This window comes from Crocodylus siamensis, chromosome 7 (assembly GCF_052110815.1).
Source record: "Crocodylus siamensis isolate JL-2025a chromosome 7, ASM5211081v1, whole genome shotgun sequence".
Classification (NCBI taxonomy): domain Eukaryota; kingdom Metazoa; phylum Chordata; order Crocodylia; family Crocodylidae; genus Crocodylus; species Crocodylus siamensis.
Genome location: NC_143401.1, coordinates 76,969,053 through 76,987,430, shown reverse-complemented (window position 1 = coordinate 76,987,430; position 18,378 = coordinate 76,969,053). Strand labels below are relative to the sequence as shown.

Genomic DNA, 18,378 nt, shown 5'->3' with positions numbered 1-18,378 from the left:
TAGCAGTGTTACAAAGATCTATCAGAATGTGGCCCACTGTAATTGTATTTGGAACAATTTTGTAACATTGAGAATTTATAATACTGTGATGACATAAATACCACATTTTTACCTTTACAATAAGAATCCTTAAACAATCAACTTTTTAAAGAAAAAGCAAATTTTCAGGTAACATGTAAGGTTGAACAAAGCTTAATGAATGGACTAAGGAAAGGTCTGTAGTTTTCTGAGTTCAGTCTTTTTGTATCTAGCTTTACGAGTGATGAAAGCCTAAACCATTGATTTTCATATTAAAAATGAATAGTCTTTAAAATATGTCCTTAGAACAAGTTAGATGAAACAGTTGTGCAAATCAAAGGGGAAATTATAGGATAAATTTTCAGCACAGTGCATAGGGAATTAAGAGACAGAACTACCTGAGTTGCATGATTAATTTATTGTATACCAGGTTGAAAATGGATCCTTGTCATCATATTAGAAATTTGATATCAGAAATGTTAAATGTAAAAAAGCATGCTGGCCTTTGACAGCTGCATAAAATCTGTTTCTGCCCATGCTCTTAGACTCATCAGGAGAAGCAAAGCAGACTCGTCCGCCAGTTTCATTTTCATGGATGGCCTGAAATTGGAATTCCAGCTGAAGGAAAAGGAATGATTGACCTTATTGCAGCTGTCCAAAAACAGCAGCAGCAGACAGGAAACCATCCAATTACTGTGCATTGCAGGTAAGACTCATTTCTTACCCTTTTACTTTTTTATCCATTCCTAACATTTACTAGCTATATAAAATGCTCCATCTTCCCTGTTCTCCAGCGTTGTGATGAGTACAGTAGTGTTCTATTACATAGGGCTAAACACTATAAAAATCCTGGGTTTTTTTTCCATGTATTAAATACCAAAAATTAATCACTACTAAAATCTATAAACAGCACAAACCATGCCTCTTAAGGCTTGCTCTCCTGGTAGTCAGAGAATATATTCAGTGGTGGCCAACCTTTTTGTTAAGCCATGCCACTCTGATCCTCCATGTCCCAGAGGTGTATCTGATAGAGTTTGTACCCTGGGGTGCTGGAATGGAGATAGGGGCTTGAGACTTCAGCTGTGTAGAAATGTCACTGCCAAGAACCAAACTAACTTTTCCCTGGCCCCACAACCACCACACATAAGTGAGAATCCAAAGCTGTGAATGCAGTGGCTGTCACGCCTGGGACTCTTGGTAACGACTCTCAGCACCACCTCTCACAGCAGCATCCTGCCCTTGCTGTGTTCTGGGTGGCTGGAGGCTCAAGCCCCCTGCTCCTATTCTTGCACCTACTTTTACTGAGGTTGCAGGCCATAAATAACAACTATCTCTGCTACTTGTGCCACACATGCCACAGGTTGGCCACTTCTGCTCTACATGCAAGAGGAATACCTATATTGCTCTGGTCCACTCTTGAGCCTGAGCTTCATTAATTCTTGTCAGTGGGAGAAAGTATAGATTTTGTGTAATTGTAATGATTTCTAAAAATGTATATTGTAGTAGTCTCTAAAGGCTATACTTTGCTCAAAATGCTATTGTACTATGAACTTGATCAATACGGAAAGTACGCTATGGTTCCTGCCATTAAAAGAAATCTAGAGACAAAGCAGACAAATGAATTTAATGCAAGGGAAGGAGGAAGACTCGGGGAGACAAGGATAACAATGATAAAATTGCACTGTCAGACAGCTAATGTATTGAATGTGATTACAGTGATCCCCTGCCAAATTTCATTGCATTTTTTTCTTTTTGAAACCTGTGTGTGTTTCTATTTTAAAATGAACCAGGCAGTATTTAAATATATTTATATTGTTATTTGTATTTTCTCAGACATTCCCACTGTTATATTTTACAGGTTTTTAAAATCTCTGTTCTGTTTTTTCTTTTTTCTTTTAATTCTGGTTTTGCTAGTTGCCAATTTTTATACAGTTTTTTAACAGTATATATTTGCTTATTCCAATAGACTATATGTAAATCACTAATTTTAGATATATATTGTTTCAAACCAAAATATCAACCTATTCAGCTCTATTGCTATTCCTTATTCTTTGGCTGTTTTATTAAGTTTCAGTTCCCTGATATCACCCCCACAAAAACTCCTTCCTAATAAGGCAAACTCAAAGTCACAGTTTACAAAGGGGGATGTTCCTGGGTCTTCTGAGGCACTATAAGGCAAGCTGTCATACTCCTTCAAATGAATATTATTAAAATCATGTTCAAGAAGTCATCTCTTGATGTTAGCTGTCTTACTAATTGTGGTTTATTTGGCTTTGTTCATGGGAGAAACTTGCCAACTTGTACTTGGAACGTAAGCTCTTTAGAGTAGGAAACCATCCTTTTATTCTGGGTATAGCACATTGCACAGTGGGGCTCCAGTCTAGGACTGGCATGCCAAGCTGCTTCTACAATACAAATAAATATTCTATTAATCTCCCTTTTTGGGGGATGGTTATTCACTTTGTAGGAAGATCACTCTAGTGCCATCTCAGATTGCCCCTTTTTATCTAGTTTTGATATGAACACAAACTAAACTAAAATATCTCTTGCCAGCAATCAACAACTTTAACCCCATGGGCAGAGGTCTAGTTCCCATGCTGTTTCTTTTATATTTAATAACAGCCTTTTACTATAATGATACTGAGATTTTCTTTATCTGTGGACTCTGGCAAGAAAAAAACTTAGTGTTTATACTATGATGGACCTAGTGTCTGATTATTTATAGAGATTTGCCTGTCTTGAACATCTGCATGAGGTTTGCAGTCTGGAGGAGCTTCTGGATCCTGACTTGTGCCCAAATTCTCAGGCAGTAGTAACTATATGCTGCTGTGCAAAAATGTTGCGTCACTGTTAGTGATGTCCAAGCTGGTTGCCGCCACACGCTCTCCATGGGAATACCCTCAACATCCTCAGCAAAGTACTCGGAAGCCGCAGTTTGTTCAGAACACAATTATTCACTTGTAAGCAGAGCTAGCTGTGAGAGTGTATTACACTTGTTTTCTCAAGTATGCACTACCTTTCACTTAACATAATCATCCCAATCTGTGAGGGCTATAATTTGGATTTTGGATATCTGAAAGACCGCCCCTGTTCTCATACACCACTGGAACAAGCATCTGTATTGTTTTTGTTAACAGACTGGAGCTGGAATGCCTGGGAGCCTCAATCTTTTGACATTCAGGACATGGTCTAATAATATGCACATTAATTACCAGAACAAGCAGTTCTTCTCTTCTACGTTTCCTTTCTGATGTGTTTTGTTCTTCGCTATTTTCACGTATTTTCCCTAAGGGCTTACTTTCTCTGTGGTGATTGAACTCATTGTGGACTCTAACAGTTTCAGTGTCTGATTCTTCATTTTGACAGTGGATTCCGGCAGTTACTTTTTGAAATCTGTTAGTAAGTCAAGACTTTGAATGTTAATTAAAGTGGTTAAAATACGGGACAATTTTAGCCAATCAGTAGAGAGAAAAGCAGTCCTTTTGACTAATATTCATCTCTTTGATTACTGCAGTACATTAGATGTCTATGAACTATTGCATCTAATATTTCCATCTTCTCAGACCCAGAAACCTTTGGAGAATTAACTTAATGTTATGTATTTCTCCCTGAACTTGTACATTTGATTATTCCAAACTGCCACTAGAATGATGAAACAATATTTCAAGACTTTTAAGACTTAGCATTCTCTCCTTCTCTCAACTATATGGATTGACATCAGCATGTAGTTCAGAAAGACAGCCATTGTGCTTGCAAATGCCTATGCCCATGTTCTTATGGCATATAATTTGAACCATCTCTCAGCCACACATGGACACAGATATTAAGTGGTGGGGAGGAGCTAATGCAAACCACTTCCAAAGTGCAAATTAATGTGCACATATGTATTTTGAGGCTAAAGGAATTTCCAGTGTAAGTGTGAGTTTGCAAGTGCCTTAGCTGATAAGTCCAGTTTGGTGGGTATGTCCACACACTGAGAAGGTGAATGAAACCATTAAGAGTTCTTCAGTTGAACTATAGGGCCATGACTCTATTAAGGTCAGTGGAGCTATCACTTTTGATGCTAGGTGAATAACTGTCACACTTTATTCTTAGGAAGATCAACTTTCATTTTCTAAACAGAAAGGACCAATTTAGAGTGAATTTATTTTTTAATATTATGTCTATTAAACAGAATGTTCTCTCTCATTTCGTGGTTGCATACTCCTGATTATAATAATCACAACCCTCAGAAGTAAAGGTTTTAGTCAACCATACAATATGTGTGATTTTAAATACTATTGCATATAGAAAAGTAAACTTTTACTGTAGAAATCGTTAAAACAAGTTTTAATTATCCACTTGATATCTTTTTCTGACAGAAAGAGATGACTCTAAAGATCATGGATGAGCTACTTATATTTGCATGAAAACTATTAAAAATAAAAATAGGCTTAACAGGCTTTTCCTGATCCCTTAAAATATAAGTATATTACTGCATCATTTATCATCCATAATCATTGTTATGCAGATTACTTGCAAATTAAAACAGAAACTGCTAAGAACAAATCTGTTTAACACTCCTATGACTGATCGAAGATTACAGTCCTCCAAAATAAAATTGGACAATTAGAACTAAAAAAATGTTGGAATAACTAAACTTCGGTGCTTCATAGATGGTATAGTTTTTTGCATTTTACTTTAGCTTTCCAAGCTAAAGCAGAGAAGGTGGAGAGGAACTCCTATATACTCCAAGTAAGTCTTTATTGGTCTCTGCATTACAGAAGAGAGAGATTGGGAAATAGTTTCAAGTTTATAGAACATCTGGAGTAAAAAGTGAAGTTCTTGAAGCCAAAGATTTTAGCCATGTTTTTATTTGCTGTTAATTTTTTTTTTCATATGAGAAAGCAGTGTTTAGGTGTTTATTTTAAAGGGCAGAATTATTATGTTCCCTGTTTTTTCAGCAATAAAGACCACATCTTATAGTGCACTGGGGCAGGTTTTCTCCTCAACTAAAACTTGGATTATTTGAGAATGGGGAAACAAATACAGGTTTCCCTCACTTTATGTGGGTTCTGTACGTGCAGATTCACTCCTATGTGATGACCCTTTTTATATCAAAAATTCATTATACGTGAGGTAAATTCACTCTTATGCAACTGGTGTGGTGGAAGCCTGCAGTCAGCTGCTTTGTACTGTGCATTGTGGGAGTGCCGTGTACCAAAATATAGTCTCCTGTGTGGATCTGCGCTCCTCCCTTGTCTGTGACACGTGTTTCTGTAACTGCCATCCCCATTATGGCTGCCAGGCATCCCGCTACCTTATCTCCTACCCCTCTCCCTGGCCCATCAGTTGCTTTGTCTTGTAAAGGTGCTGGAAATGGGTCTGGCGGTTAGTACAGTCCAAGTTTTGGGATGTAGCCTTATTTGTTACATTGTAAAGTGGGTTCCCTTTATGCGAATTTGAGTTGTGCACCATTTTCCAGGAACACATGTACTGCATAAAGCAAGGGAAACCTGCATTATTACACATTGAGTGTTTATAGACATGCCCCAGGAAATGGGGCAGATGGGCGCTTTAATTAGCGAGCCATGCTAATTAAAAACACCAAAGTGTCACATGTATCAACGTCCCTGCGCTGAAAAAATGGTGGTGGGATGCATTGAACTAAAGCTCATTCAACAGTAGTTCAAAGCACCTCGCTGGCATTTTTCAGCACAGGGACGCTGATACATGTGACACTGCAGATGTCACTCAGTTAATTTCTACACTTCTGCAGACTCAATCAAGTCTGCTTTAATGTGCTGGATTTACGGTGCGTCAGAGCAGCCTCCCTGCATGTGTGTAAGTGGCTATTGTGATTAAGCAACAGCCTTACCTAGAGGGCCGCCTGAAAACAAAGGTGATACAACATCGGCCAGGGGGTTGGGTGGGGGGGCTAGGGTGGACTATGGTTGAGTTAATCCACTTATCCCAGAATTTTACAGCAGACTCGTGCACTGACTTTATTTCCCCTGCCTCTGCCAACTTTTTTTTTCAGTTCTGTGTCTCTCTGTTTTTTCAGGTGCTAATAGTTTTATATGCATAATTTATTAATTAGTATTTGGTCCTAGTTTTTAATTGTTATATTTGAGATGTAAAAATTGACAAAAACTAGAAAATATTTTCATTTGTGGGTAGCAGGACCCAGTCATTCCCTCACCTCTGTGGGGAATGGAGAAGGGGATGGAAGCTCATGACTCAAGATGGAGGGAGGGGGGAACTACACCTTTTGTATAATATCCTTCTCCCTGTTGGGTCAGCCTTGACCCAACAGTAGCTCTGCTGAAGGCTGCACAGGAAGCAAAGACCAGATTGTTTTGTGACACTGGGTTTCCTGTAGTATGTTTGCAAGTAAGTTAAGGCCAATCCTACCAGCATTAACTCACCTTCTCCCTTCTACAGTCTTAAACACACCTCCTTGAATTTGGACATTAAAGGGAAGATGATGAAAGAATCTCAGTGAACTGCACCAACCAGGGGAGCTAGGAGGAGCTGATGAGGCAAAACTAAACGGAGATTTGCAGGGGGCTGAGTGCATCGCTTTGTGTGTGTTTGTATCTCAGATGTATTGAGATTGGGAGCTAAACCTAAGCAAACACCCTTCAAAAAGTAATTTAAAAAGGGAAAAAATTGCTCATAAATGAATTTGGCAAAAAAGTCTAGGAAGTTTCATGATCACGTACAAAGTTTTCTGTTGGCAAAAATTGTTATATGTTATATATAACATCTGGAAACAGAATAGTTGCACTAATTAAACCTCAGTAAATTTCAATCTGTAGTTGAAGAGGGGTTTTTAAGGAAGGGATGTCCAACATTCAAATTTACTGAGCATTTGAATGAGTCTTAGAATCTAAGTTGGGATTAAATTGTACATTTTTTAAAATTGTTTTTGTTATTTATGATTCATACCATACCAACAGTAATGTATGATAAGCAGGGTGAAATGGAGACATGGATCCTGCATTGACAGTTGTAAAGGGCTAAAGTCTAATCTTCTTTCTGCTACTAACTTACAGTATGTCTTTAGGTCAGGGTGAGCAATTTTTGGCCAATAGGCCGAATCCGGCCCACCAGGCCATTCTGTCTGGCCTGCAGGAAATTCAGATAAGAAGGTGGGGGGAGGCAGGGGAGGACTGTGGGGGATCTCCCAAGTCCTCAGGGTTGGGCCGAGCCAGCTGCAGAGATCCCAGCATGATCCAGCACTGCAGCTGGCAACCACATGGTGCTGGAGTGGCCAGCAAGGGCGTGGGAAGGAGCAATGGCAGCCGCAGTCAGGAAATCACCTACCGCTCTGGCACCACGTAGTTCCCAGCTGCAGCTCCAGGCTGCAGAACACAGCAGGAGCCAGCCTGGCCCCTGTGATTCTCGGCTGGCTTTGTGTCATGCTGGCCAGGCCAGTCCAGCTCCTGCTGCATCTTACAGTCTCAGCCATGCAGCTGGGACGTGGTGCCAAAATAGCAAATGGTGGGGGGGACAGGGAAGCAGCAGAAGTGCAACGGTGGCAGATGGAGGGGGAAGTGGCAGTGAACAGGAGCATGGGGCTGCACCGGTGCCCTGGGGTCAGGAGCACAGAGCCTGGGCTTGGAGGAGCACTGGAGGGGGGCCTCTGCTTGACACAGGGGGGGCTGTGGGCAAACCCTCCCCCTCCACCCTTCCCCCACACACACATGCCACAACCCTCCCCAACCACCCTTCCCCCACACACTCACAGCCTCCCACAAACCCCATACCCACCCATACCACATACCCGCACACCCCCACATGCTCCCTTACCTCACATGCACCCCCACACTTCCCCCCGAACCTCTACACCGATCTTCTTGAAACTTGGCAGTCTTCATGGTCTCAGCAGAAGCTACCACCCTGCAAGTTTCATCCAAACTGGACAGAAAACAACAAAGTTATAGACACTTCATTGATTCCCCCATTATACCCTGTGGCCGGATCTCCAAGGCAGCTCTGAAGCTTCGGAGCCACTTCAGCCAGATCGAAGTGGGAACCTGGTCTGGAGCTCCGGATCGGATCCCCGGCATTTGAAGCGGCTGGATCTGAAGCTGGATCAAATAGCTATCTACTCGCACAAACCTACCTAAATGTGCCTGTAGCTGCCTCTTGTTCTCCAGCTTTTCTTCTCTTTAGTAGTCTAAAGTGCTTTTCCTCATCATTCTTTCTACCCTAAAGTGGTATTCGCTTGTAGATTCAATGGACTATGGTGGAGTTTAAGGATCCTTTCCATTGATTTCTCTCTTTGCCACAGCAGATTATCCCATCTGACTATACATTGTCTTTGAATCTTTCATCCCTCAACAAATAACATGAGCCAAGTTTAAGAGACCCATCTCCTTAAAATGTTTTTCTTTTAAAGTTCTTCAGATTTGTTATGGGGTTGATGGAAAAAGAAGGAAGAACAAGTATGAGAAATCTGTATAACACAGATTTTCACCCTGCGTTTCTCATGGAAGTTGAATCTACATCCAATTACACTTAGGTTCTTAGATTCTTTTGTAGAGATTAAACATATTTGGTTCTGTCAGTTTTGCCAAAAAGAGTTTTTTGTGTAGGTCGGAGACAGTATTGGAAATATGGGGGATGAAATAGATGGATAATAAGTCTTCCATATATCTACATGTTTCAGACATAAGTGAAAAAGTAATCTATTTATCTCTTTTGTGTGTACGTTTATAAAATATATTTCATACTTTAATATTCTTAAAGCATTTTTTTCATTTCCCTGCAGCTCTGGACCTATTCAAAAGTGTGTCACTCACCAGCCTTTGAGACAGTTTTGCTAAGGATTAGCTAATTACATATAAATCTGAACCTTTTTAGATTTTGCATTTGTCTTTAATCTGACAAAAGTAATTGTCTGTGGAGAATAGCACATCTAATTCATAATACCTGTTCACTTTTTCTTTCTACCAAGCTTTAATGTATACAGCTGAGGATACATGCATTTGCACTTAATCTTTTCATGAGGGCATGCTCATCAGAAAGATTTTGTATTTGATGAAAATAAAGAAAAAAGCAGTGACTGCTAATGGTGATTACCATTCATCTCCTTATGAATGATTAACACACGTTAAAAATTCAGACTTAATAAATTATTTTGTATTTATCCTTGGTCTGGAGACATGAATTAAACTTTTCTGTATTCTACTTAGCTTTATCAGTAGTTCTCAAATTCCCAGTTTTTTCCTCGTTTTTGATAGAAACGATTTGTCTAGTGATTCCCAGTCACTGGTCACTGCTAGTTGGCATCTATTGGACCTAATTGGTTTTTTGGGATACAAGTGAATTTAGGAGACAAAATATGAACTTACTGACATTGTTTAAGCATAACTGCTCCAGTGATGATAAATAATGCTCAGCCTTATTTTCTTTCTACTGATTCATAATCTCAAATGAGTAGCAGGAGTAGCATTTTAATTTGTGATGAAGCAAGAACAAAGCCAAATTTTTAACACTAAATGAGATTCAAAATAAGAGAAAGGGTAGCAGGAGAAAGAGAGAGAGAAACCTCCTTAAGGAATAAAAGGGGGGAAAAAGTAAAATTCAGAAGAAATGGTTAGCAGCAGTAATATTTCTTTTCAGTATGAGCCCAAGCTTAAAATTGGGGCAACCATTTTTTGGTCAATCAAAATATCTTCCCTTCATATTCACACAAAGTGAATAAGAGATCCCCCAAAATTAAAAATCCCCCACATATAACATTTTTCACATATCCACATATCTTCTACCATTTTATTACCTGCTGAGTTTTACAAGGTTCTTCCGCAGTTCTTAGCTTTTTTTTTTTTATGACCTTCAACAATTTGCTGTCATCCAAAAACTTGGGCATTCTACTCCTCCTCTTCCTTTCCACATCTCTTATCAATATATTAAATACTAGTGCAGGCCCTACAAAGACCCTTGGGACACCTCACTGCTCACCCCTCTCCCTCATGAGAACTGGTCATTTATGCTTATTCTCAGTGTATTGGACTTTTGCCAGTTTCCAGTCCACTAGTGGACTTTACCTCTAATACTATGACAGCTTAATTCCAAATAAGAGCCTTTGAACCTTTGTCAAAAGGTTTTGAGAAGTCCTACACTGTATCAACCATGTCACCCTGATCCACCCTTAATGATAGCCTCAGAAGATATTAGTAGATTGGTGAGACGTAACCTGCTTTTACAAAAGCTGTGTTGAGTTTTCTCCAGTAAGTCCTGGTCATCCATATAATGGAGATGTGTGGTTGGAATAATAAGGAATTAGTTGCAGTGACAGGGTTGTTTGGAGAGGACTGCACAGTCCCCTTATGCAGTATAGCAAGATTTACCCATTGACAAGACTTCATTTTCATGTCTACCAGATGTACAGCGGCAAACAGGGACAAGTCAATGAGGACTATGGCCCCAATTCTGAAAAGTATATAGATATACATTTAACTCTGCACGTATGTAGTGCCTTGACTTTTGTAGGGTAGGGAATATCACATTTGTAGGGAATTTCACATTTTTATAAATGAACATATGAATAAGCATTTGTAGGGTATAACCTCTTTATAGTAACAGGCTAGTTGAAAATTAAATGCAACTCTTTTCTAAACATAACTATGTCACTATCCTATGCGAATGATAACAAAGAACTTGGTAAACAAGGAATTTTGGTATTCTACCTTAATTATTATGCACAATATCATTCTTACTATTTGTATGGCATGCCCTGATATGTTGGTAAGCAAATGAAATATATTTCTCTTGCAGTGCTGGAGCTGGAAGAACAGGTACTTTCATAGCACTCAGTAATATTCTGGAACGAGTAAAAGCTGAAGGGCTGTTAGATGTATTTCAAGCTGTGAAGAGCTTACGACTGCAAAGGCCACACATGGTGCAAACACTGGTAAGGTATTTAACAATAAGGATATTTGTCAAAAGGTGTATGTTTTACTGGCTGAAATAAATATTGTATAACTGCTTTGAACAAAAATCTCTAGTTTTATTTTTTCTAAAAAAAAAAAAAGCTTTGCTAAAAGTTGTGCTTGTTATTATCCAAATGGTTTTTTTTTCTAGTGATAGTTTGCAGTGTGCAATTTCTGGATCTGTGGCAAAACTCACAGGCCCAATATTGAGCACTTAGGTTTACTGTACAATGCCTGGAGAGAGTTAAGAGCCCCAGAAGAGCATTTGTTACAGTTACTAGGGAATCACCTGCCCTAGCCAGCAGAAAATACTGAGTACAGGTTTGTCTTAAGTGCCTAAGCCCAGAAATTATATTACTCTTCAGGGAAGCATCTTCATCCACTTGGGATTCAGTCTTAAACTTTCCCTTAGTCTTAAGCACGTCAGTCCATTCTTTCAAAAATGAAGCAGGATTTGGCCCTTTCTTTGCCCCCTTCAAGCCAATATTAGATAATAGTGTAGCCCCATCTTCCCTTTCTTCAAATTGGATAACTTTTAATTTGAAAAAAAGATTTCTTACAGATGACCACCACTTTCAGCCTTCCAATCCAAATTCCCCCGTTTTGCCCCAAACTGCTACCAGACTCAGTTGCACTAAAATACCATCAGTGCAGACTATACATTTTGCAAGCAAATACAATTGTACATAAAAACCTTTTGTACAATAACCATAAATAATAAAATGTGGATCAACGTGGCAGACGAATTTGGTTTTTTTTCATAAGCCTGCACAATTTAGAGTGTGTTGTACTTTTCCAACTGATGTACCTAAATGTGATTATTCTAACGTAATCATAACATACAAAGTAAATTTGAATCTCTCTCTCTCTCTCTTTTAGGAACAGTATGAATTCTGCTACAAAGTGGTACAAGATTTCATTGATATATTTTCTGATTATGCTAATTTTAAATGAAATTGCCTGCCTTATTTTTTTTAATTTAATAGCCAATGTATATATTTGTAAATCTTGTTAATTTATTTCATATTTTTCATTCTGATTCTTGACTCATACCATTAATGGTATTACTTTGCATTTTGTTCTCAAAGTTACATTTGCTGCATAAACTTGTAGGTTGATAAAGCAGATATCTTTTAATATTAAGTGTTCATATACAATAAATACATCCATGTGGTATAAGATGTTATATACATCTTTGTTCTAAATAATGGTAAAATCTTCAATTTTACCTTTATTGAATGTTTTAATTAAAATATGTCAGTGATTAAATTTTCAGCATTTAAATTTTCCAAAGCTGTTTTATTTTCATATAGAAAACTGAATCGTAGCAAATATTTTTATTTGACCCGGGACCTTCTCACATTGAAGTCAGTAGCAAAAAATTGATTTTTCAAGTCATATTCTGATACCCTTAGTCGCACTGAGCTGCAGCTTGCTCCATGAATAGCTTCACTAGAAGCAACTACACATTTTACAGGCTAAAGTGCTATTCACCGGGTGCATCTACATGTGAAATTAAGGTGAACTCTGGACCTGTCGGAGCTGGACTAGACTGCTCCTGGGTCCTCAATTCGAGCTGGGGTAGAGCGGGCCAGGGCTGGCAGGGGACACAAGGGGTCAGCCCTAGGCTCCAGGTGGTGGCATCAAGCAGCAGAGGAGCTGGCTGGGGCATGAGGATGCTGAATCTGCAGAGCCATATGGCTAGCCAGCAGGCAAGCCACCCCATCACTGTCTACACCTGAATTTCAGTGCAGTTATTTACTCCACTGTAAGACAGTACTCTCCCTGACAGTACTATCTTATGGCAGAGTTAATTAGTTTAATGCACAAGTACAGTGATGCTTTGCTAATTAGTCTACTCCACAGTAAAGTGCACATGTAGATGTGCCTACTGTGAGATGTGATTTGGCCCCTACCATATAATAATGTACAACCCAACTTCAACTTTAATATAAATATTGACAACAGTGTGGTTTTTTTATAGTCCGTATATAGTAGGTAGTAAGGGTGTATGAAACAGAACCTATTTGATTCGGATTCAGCCGAATCAGGGAGTGATTCGATTCATTGATTGGGATCACTGTCCCTGATTTGATTCGGCCAAATCTGAAGATTCGATGTTGATTCAGAGAACCTGTGATTCGGCCATAGATGCAGCTTTGGATGTTTTTCCTACATACCTCAACGAACCGGGCACGGCTCGTGAACATTGTGATGCTGCGGTGGATGGAACATCCCACAGGAGCGTGCCTCCTCCCACCCCCATCCTGCATGCTCAGCAGTGAACCCGGAAGTGGACTGGAAGTACTTCTGGGTCCACCGGGGAGCATGCTGCCCCCCACCCCACCCACCCCCCTGGTTCAGCGATTGGTCGTGGGGGGGACCCTGAGTACCCCCCCCAGACCCAGGAGTCACCAGTTGCCAAGCTGGGATGCACGGGATGGCCCCTGGCATGCTCTCTGGCATCTGATCTACTTCCGGGTCTCCTGCTGAGCACGCTGGGGAGCCCCCCCATGCTTCTGTGGGACAGTCCATGTGCCCAGCATCACAGCATTTACAAGCTGCCTGCTACCTGGAGGTATGTAGAAAAAACATTTAAAGCTGTGTCTATGTTCAAATCTTTCTGAATCTCACCGAATCGATTCAGAGGGTTCTGATTCAGAGATCAGATCCCATGGCACCTTTAGATGAATGTGTTAGGGGTCTTAGATATGAATCAGTAAATTGCTCCATTTAAGCATGGTCTTAAATATCCATTTTATTTTGCTTTTATTTAAATGGAATGCAACTTATTAAAATGTTTCTTTTCAAAATAAATACAGTATTTTAATTTATGGGTGAGGGTTTTTTCACTATTTTGAGAATCTTTTGCACATCAGAAGACTAAATTCAGCTGCAAATATTTTTGCTACCCATGAGCTTCTGCCAACTATTTCAAGGGATTTTTTTCTTTTGTCACAAGCATATATGTTTGATAAAATATGTTATGATGTGTATAGTTATAGGGGAGAGAAAGAGAAACTTACAGTCTCTCTACTTGAACAAGCAAAAAGGTAAATACAAACATCTGTTATTAAGTTTTGAGAAACATTTTAATAGGGAAATGCCACTTGTATCAATAGTAAACTGTTGATAGGAAGAAGCTCTTATAAACCATTCCTAAAATATCCTCTCCCCATTTAAAAAGAAAGTCTTTCCTTAATCTAAAAAAGTATGTGTATATAGATATATTTTTAATGAAAATACTATTGAAAAGCCTTATTACTAAGAAAAATAAATAAAATCTTTATTATAACCCTGAACAGGATTTACTTTGGGGGTTGGAAATACACAAGGCATCTGAATGTTGAAATATTTTAAAGCAGCTTTCCCACTCTTTAAAAGGCTTACCTAAATTTAATGAGCACAAAAACAAGTAACTTACATAAGTATCTAATATGCAATAGGTCTGTCATTTTCAATTGGTTGACTTTCTCCTGAAAACGTAAAAGCCTTATTTAAAAATAAACTGATCTCTTCACATTATTCTTGCACTATTTTGTTCCATGTTCATTTATGTCTGGAAATAAGTAAAGTCAGACTTTTAATAACACAAAGGATAAAGGTGTTCACACCTCTTCTTTTATTACATAGTGAACAGAAAAAGGTTTGGGTTAAACGTTTTTAAGCACACTGTGTTGAACACTGCCGTTTACTGCTTGTTGTCTTCCCAGTAATGCACTTCTGTATATTTATTTGTACAGTAATTATGCACTTAACAACTGCAGCAGTTTTGTTGCTTGACTAAACATTTGATGTGAGTTGTTATTAATGGATACATTTAAAATGAAGAAGTCTTCATTTGACTAAAAAAATGTTAAATAAGCTTTCAATTTTGGCATGTTTTGAAAGTATAAAATGTATCAAAATAAAAGCCATGAAATAAACTGAGTTACAAAAAGCCAGTACCATTTGTAGTACAGGGAACAACTAAGTATGGTACAGATTTGATGCTGATAAGACACTTTATTTCATTCCTCAGTCAGGATTATTCTGTACAGTAATTCTCAAATGACTGTCCAGTCATGTTTTAAATGGATTCCTGAGGCAATCTATTCTATAGTGGCAACAGATCTCACTGTAAGGAGTTTCATGATATTCAGCCTACATTTTTATTTAACAATCCTATGTTATCTTGTTATGCCCTGTGAATGACCTGTCTGTAATGTTCCATGAATTTTTCTGGATGGTATCCTATATCAATAATAATGCAGTGAAATCTGCTAGCTCAGACTGTATATAAAGATTACCACACTGACTGCAGGGTAATTCCAAGTGGACATATGAGTCCACTGTAACAGATGCCTTTTCAAAGCACTAATAAAGCAGCAGGTTAATTATCTCTAGATGCTCAAAGTATCAGGTACTAAAACCAATAGTCTGGTTACAATTAAATAAAATACCAAGGGATCAGGATTTTTGCGGGTAGTATCTTTTATGGAACGAACTGCATGGTTGGGATAGTCTTAGACAAGCTTTGTACCCTTTTTTGAATGCACTGTATTTGAAAGCTTGGCTAAGTCTGTTCCAGCCATAAAGTTGATACAATAAAAGATATCACCCACAAAAGTCTTTGCCTCTCGCATGTTTTCTGGACCATCATGGCTCCATCACTACTAAAATAGGAAGAAATTCCTGCTGCTGTTATAAGGATTCATAGATTCTAGAGTCGGAAGGGACCCAATGAATCATCGTGTCCGACCCCCTGCCCCTGGCAGGAAAGAGGACCGAGGTCAGACGACCCCAACCAGGTGATTGTTAAGCCTCCTCTTGAAGACCTCCAAGTTAGGTGATAGCACCACCTGTCTTGGAAGCCCATTCCAGACTCTGGCCACCCTTATTGTAAAAAAATTTCTTCCTAATGTCTAACCTAAAGATGTCTGAAGTATAAAAGAAATTCCCATAAAATATTTCAAAAGTCATAAATATGGCTAAACAATGACATTTCTTGCTGTAATTTAGAAAGCTTGTTTTCCATTTTTTAGTTAAATAAAGCTGTTTTATTTAATACAACAATCTAATGGGTATGTAATAAGGATTATTTCTTTTACATTTTCTATGTTGCATGGAATTGCATTAAAATGCCAAATAGTGATTAGAAAATGTACATTCTGATCTACATGCATTATTGGTCACTATGTGACTGACTTGACTGTCTATTTTTATGTGTTACATTAGACTCCAGTTCACCAAAGTATTTAAGCACATGCTGTAAGTCCATTTCTATTCAATAAAGCATTTAATATGGGCTTAGGTCTGGCTGGTTTCATTTTTCTGGAAGCATGTACTTTTAAGTGCTTTGCTGAATTGAGTCCTTAACAAAAAATGCATACTGTAATTACCAGTGTTTTTAAAAATATTTTTATGTATCCGTTTTTTAAACTTTTAAAATGAGCCTGGCCACCTGTGTGTTGACTATTTTGAAATGTCTTCATTTCCCTAGTATCATTTTTAATGTAAAGTTACTGAAACTTTTCTGTAAAACCAAACTGTATTTAATTTGTCAAATCTTTATAAAATATGTATGTATTATACAGTTTCAGCTACTATTGATATTTTCTTTTATTACATTTATAATTTGATCTTGCTGTGTTTATAATGCCAGTGAATGTTGCTGAATTATTTGTATATGCAAATTGCAAGATCTAATACATTCTGATGCAAGAACAAAGCTTCGTTTTCATTTTCAGACTGTATTTCTTTCTTTAAATCTCTTAATTTCATTCATGTACTATAGATTCATTTAGACTAAGTATTCCAAAGGAGTTAAGAATCCATTACATAGATAAATTATTCTCCAGTAATTTTAATCTGTAGTTTTTTCAGAGTGAGAGAAATATCCTGCCTAAAGTTGTACCAGAACTTTGTATGTGTTATGCATACAAAATAACTCAAGACAGCAATTCTGAGCTAAGTCCTACAAGGCCTCTTAGGCCTTACTACATGGTAATTTGGGGTACATTCCTGGAGCTCTTAACACCTGGGCTGTCTACACATTAATACCTGAAAGTAGTTTTAAGCACTCATTAGGCATCTTAATGTTATGCAACTCCAAAGCAAGATTATCTCTGATCCATGTTACCCAGCTCATGATACACTAAGATGTAGCTACTCTAGCCTACCACTTAGTGTAAACACCCCACCCACCCCTGTCCCCTACTGCCCCAGATTTGACTAACTGTCCCCTCTGCCCTCCCCAGTGCCCCAGTTCCCTGCTCTCTGCCTCCCTGCCTCTGCTTACTTGTAGCTGTCTGCACTGTCTGTCTCAGGGGAGCAGGGAAAAGTTAATCTGCCCGCCTGGCCACCAGTGCCCTGCCTCTGGGTGGGTTCTCTGGTTAGGCTAAGCCCAGAGAAGAAGCAGCAGCCTAGCAGTAGTGCTGTGGAGAGGGGAAGCGGGGGCTATGAGAAGGCAGGCAGGTTAATCCTTCTCTGCTTGCTCCCTCAGAATATACTAGTCCCAGTGAAGTAGCCCATAGTGATCTGTGATGTGATTAGTACCCTCTGATCCAAGATGGGTAATGTGAGAATAAAAGGGGCCTCTGTAAGACTATAAAATTGTTGGGCAGTGTTAGGCAGACAAACGCAAGGCCCTACAAGTGCTGGATAGAATGAGTATGAGGAAGTTATGAATGGATGTGATCTTTGAAGTGATAGAGTAGCGTGGTAGGCCCACACTTACAGCACTGCTGCTAGCATGCCCAGCCCACCTGGGCACGCTACCCGGGGGGCAGGGTCTATTCGGCTGCCATGACTTGATGTTGTTTGACATTTTACCTGGAGGTGTAGTTCAGTGCTATTCTCTGTCCTCGGGCAACTCAGCTGGTACTTCTTCTGCGGGGTTCCTCCTCCCCTACACCCCACTCCTTTCCATTCAGATTGTCCGATTTGGGCTTCATGATATCTTGGATGAGCCTTAGGTGACACTATTTGCTCTCATGGAAGGCCTGTCCTTGCGGCTCTTAACCGAACTGTGGTTATGACTTCACCAACTGAAAAACTGGCAACTTAACAATACTAGAACTGAAAGTGCTCGAATGATGTGGGCGAGCAGGGCAACAATGCTGCCCACATCTGTCACATTTTCTCAGCATTCTGATCTTTATGTGGTGTGCCTCGCATGGCTCTCATGCACTCCCTTGCGGTAGGCATATCCCAAGCAAGCTGATGTTCTAGACTGGCTTGTGCCCGACCACATACTGGAGTGTTTTGCAAGATGTTCTTTCATGCCTGTATGGTCTCTGTGAGTCCAATGTCTCCCTAGGGGTAATTTTGGATTCGCAGCCACCCCAACACATCAGCTGGAGCCACAGGGGTATCAGACAGGTTCTTTCCTCCTGTGGGTCCCACCAATCCTTCTTGGTGGCCTTCTTCCTGTCCCAGCTGCCCTGGGTATACCTGT

At 39.3% G+C, this 18,378-nt stretch overlaps 1 protein-coding gene across 5 annotated transcripts in view; it reads left to right on the top strand.

The window, feature by feature from the left end:
* PTPRE (protein tyrosine phosphatase receptor type E) overlaps nt 1-16,612 on the top strand; it is a 251,092-nt gene extending 234,480 nt beyond the window's left edge. For all 5 annotated transcript variants that reach the window (XM_090057753.1, XM_090057751.1, XM_090057752.1 and 2 more), the window contains 3 exons: nt 564-724; nt 10,786-10,921; nt 11,820-16,612. In XM_090057753.1, the coding sequence (XP_089913879.1) occupies nt 564-724; nt 10,786-10,921; nt 11,820-11,894 (372 nt within the window). In that variant the 3' untranslated portion in view covers nt 11,895-16,612. The remainder of the gene's footprint in view (nt 1-563; nt 725-10,785; nt 10,922-11,819) is intronic.
* The last annotated feature ends 1,766 nt before the right edge of the window (nt 16,613-18,378 follow it).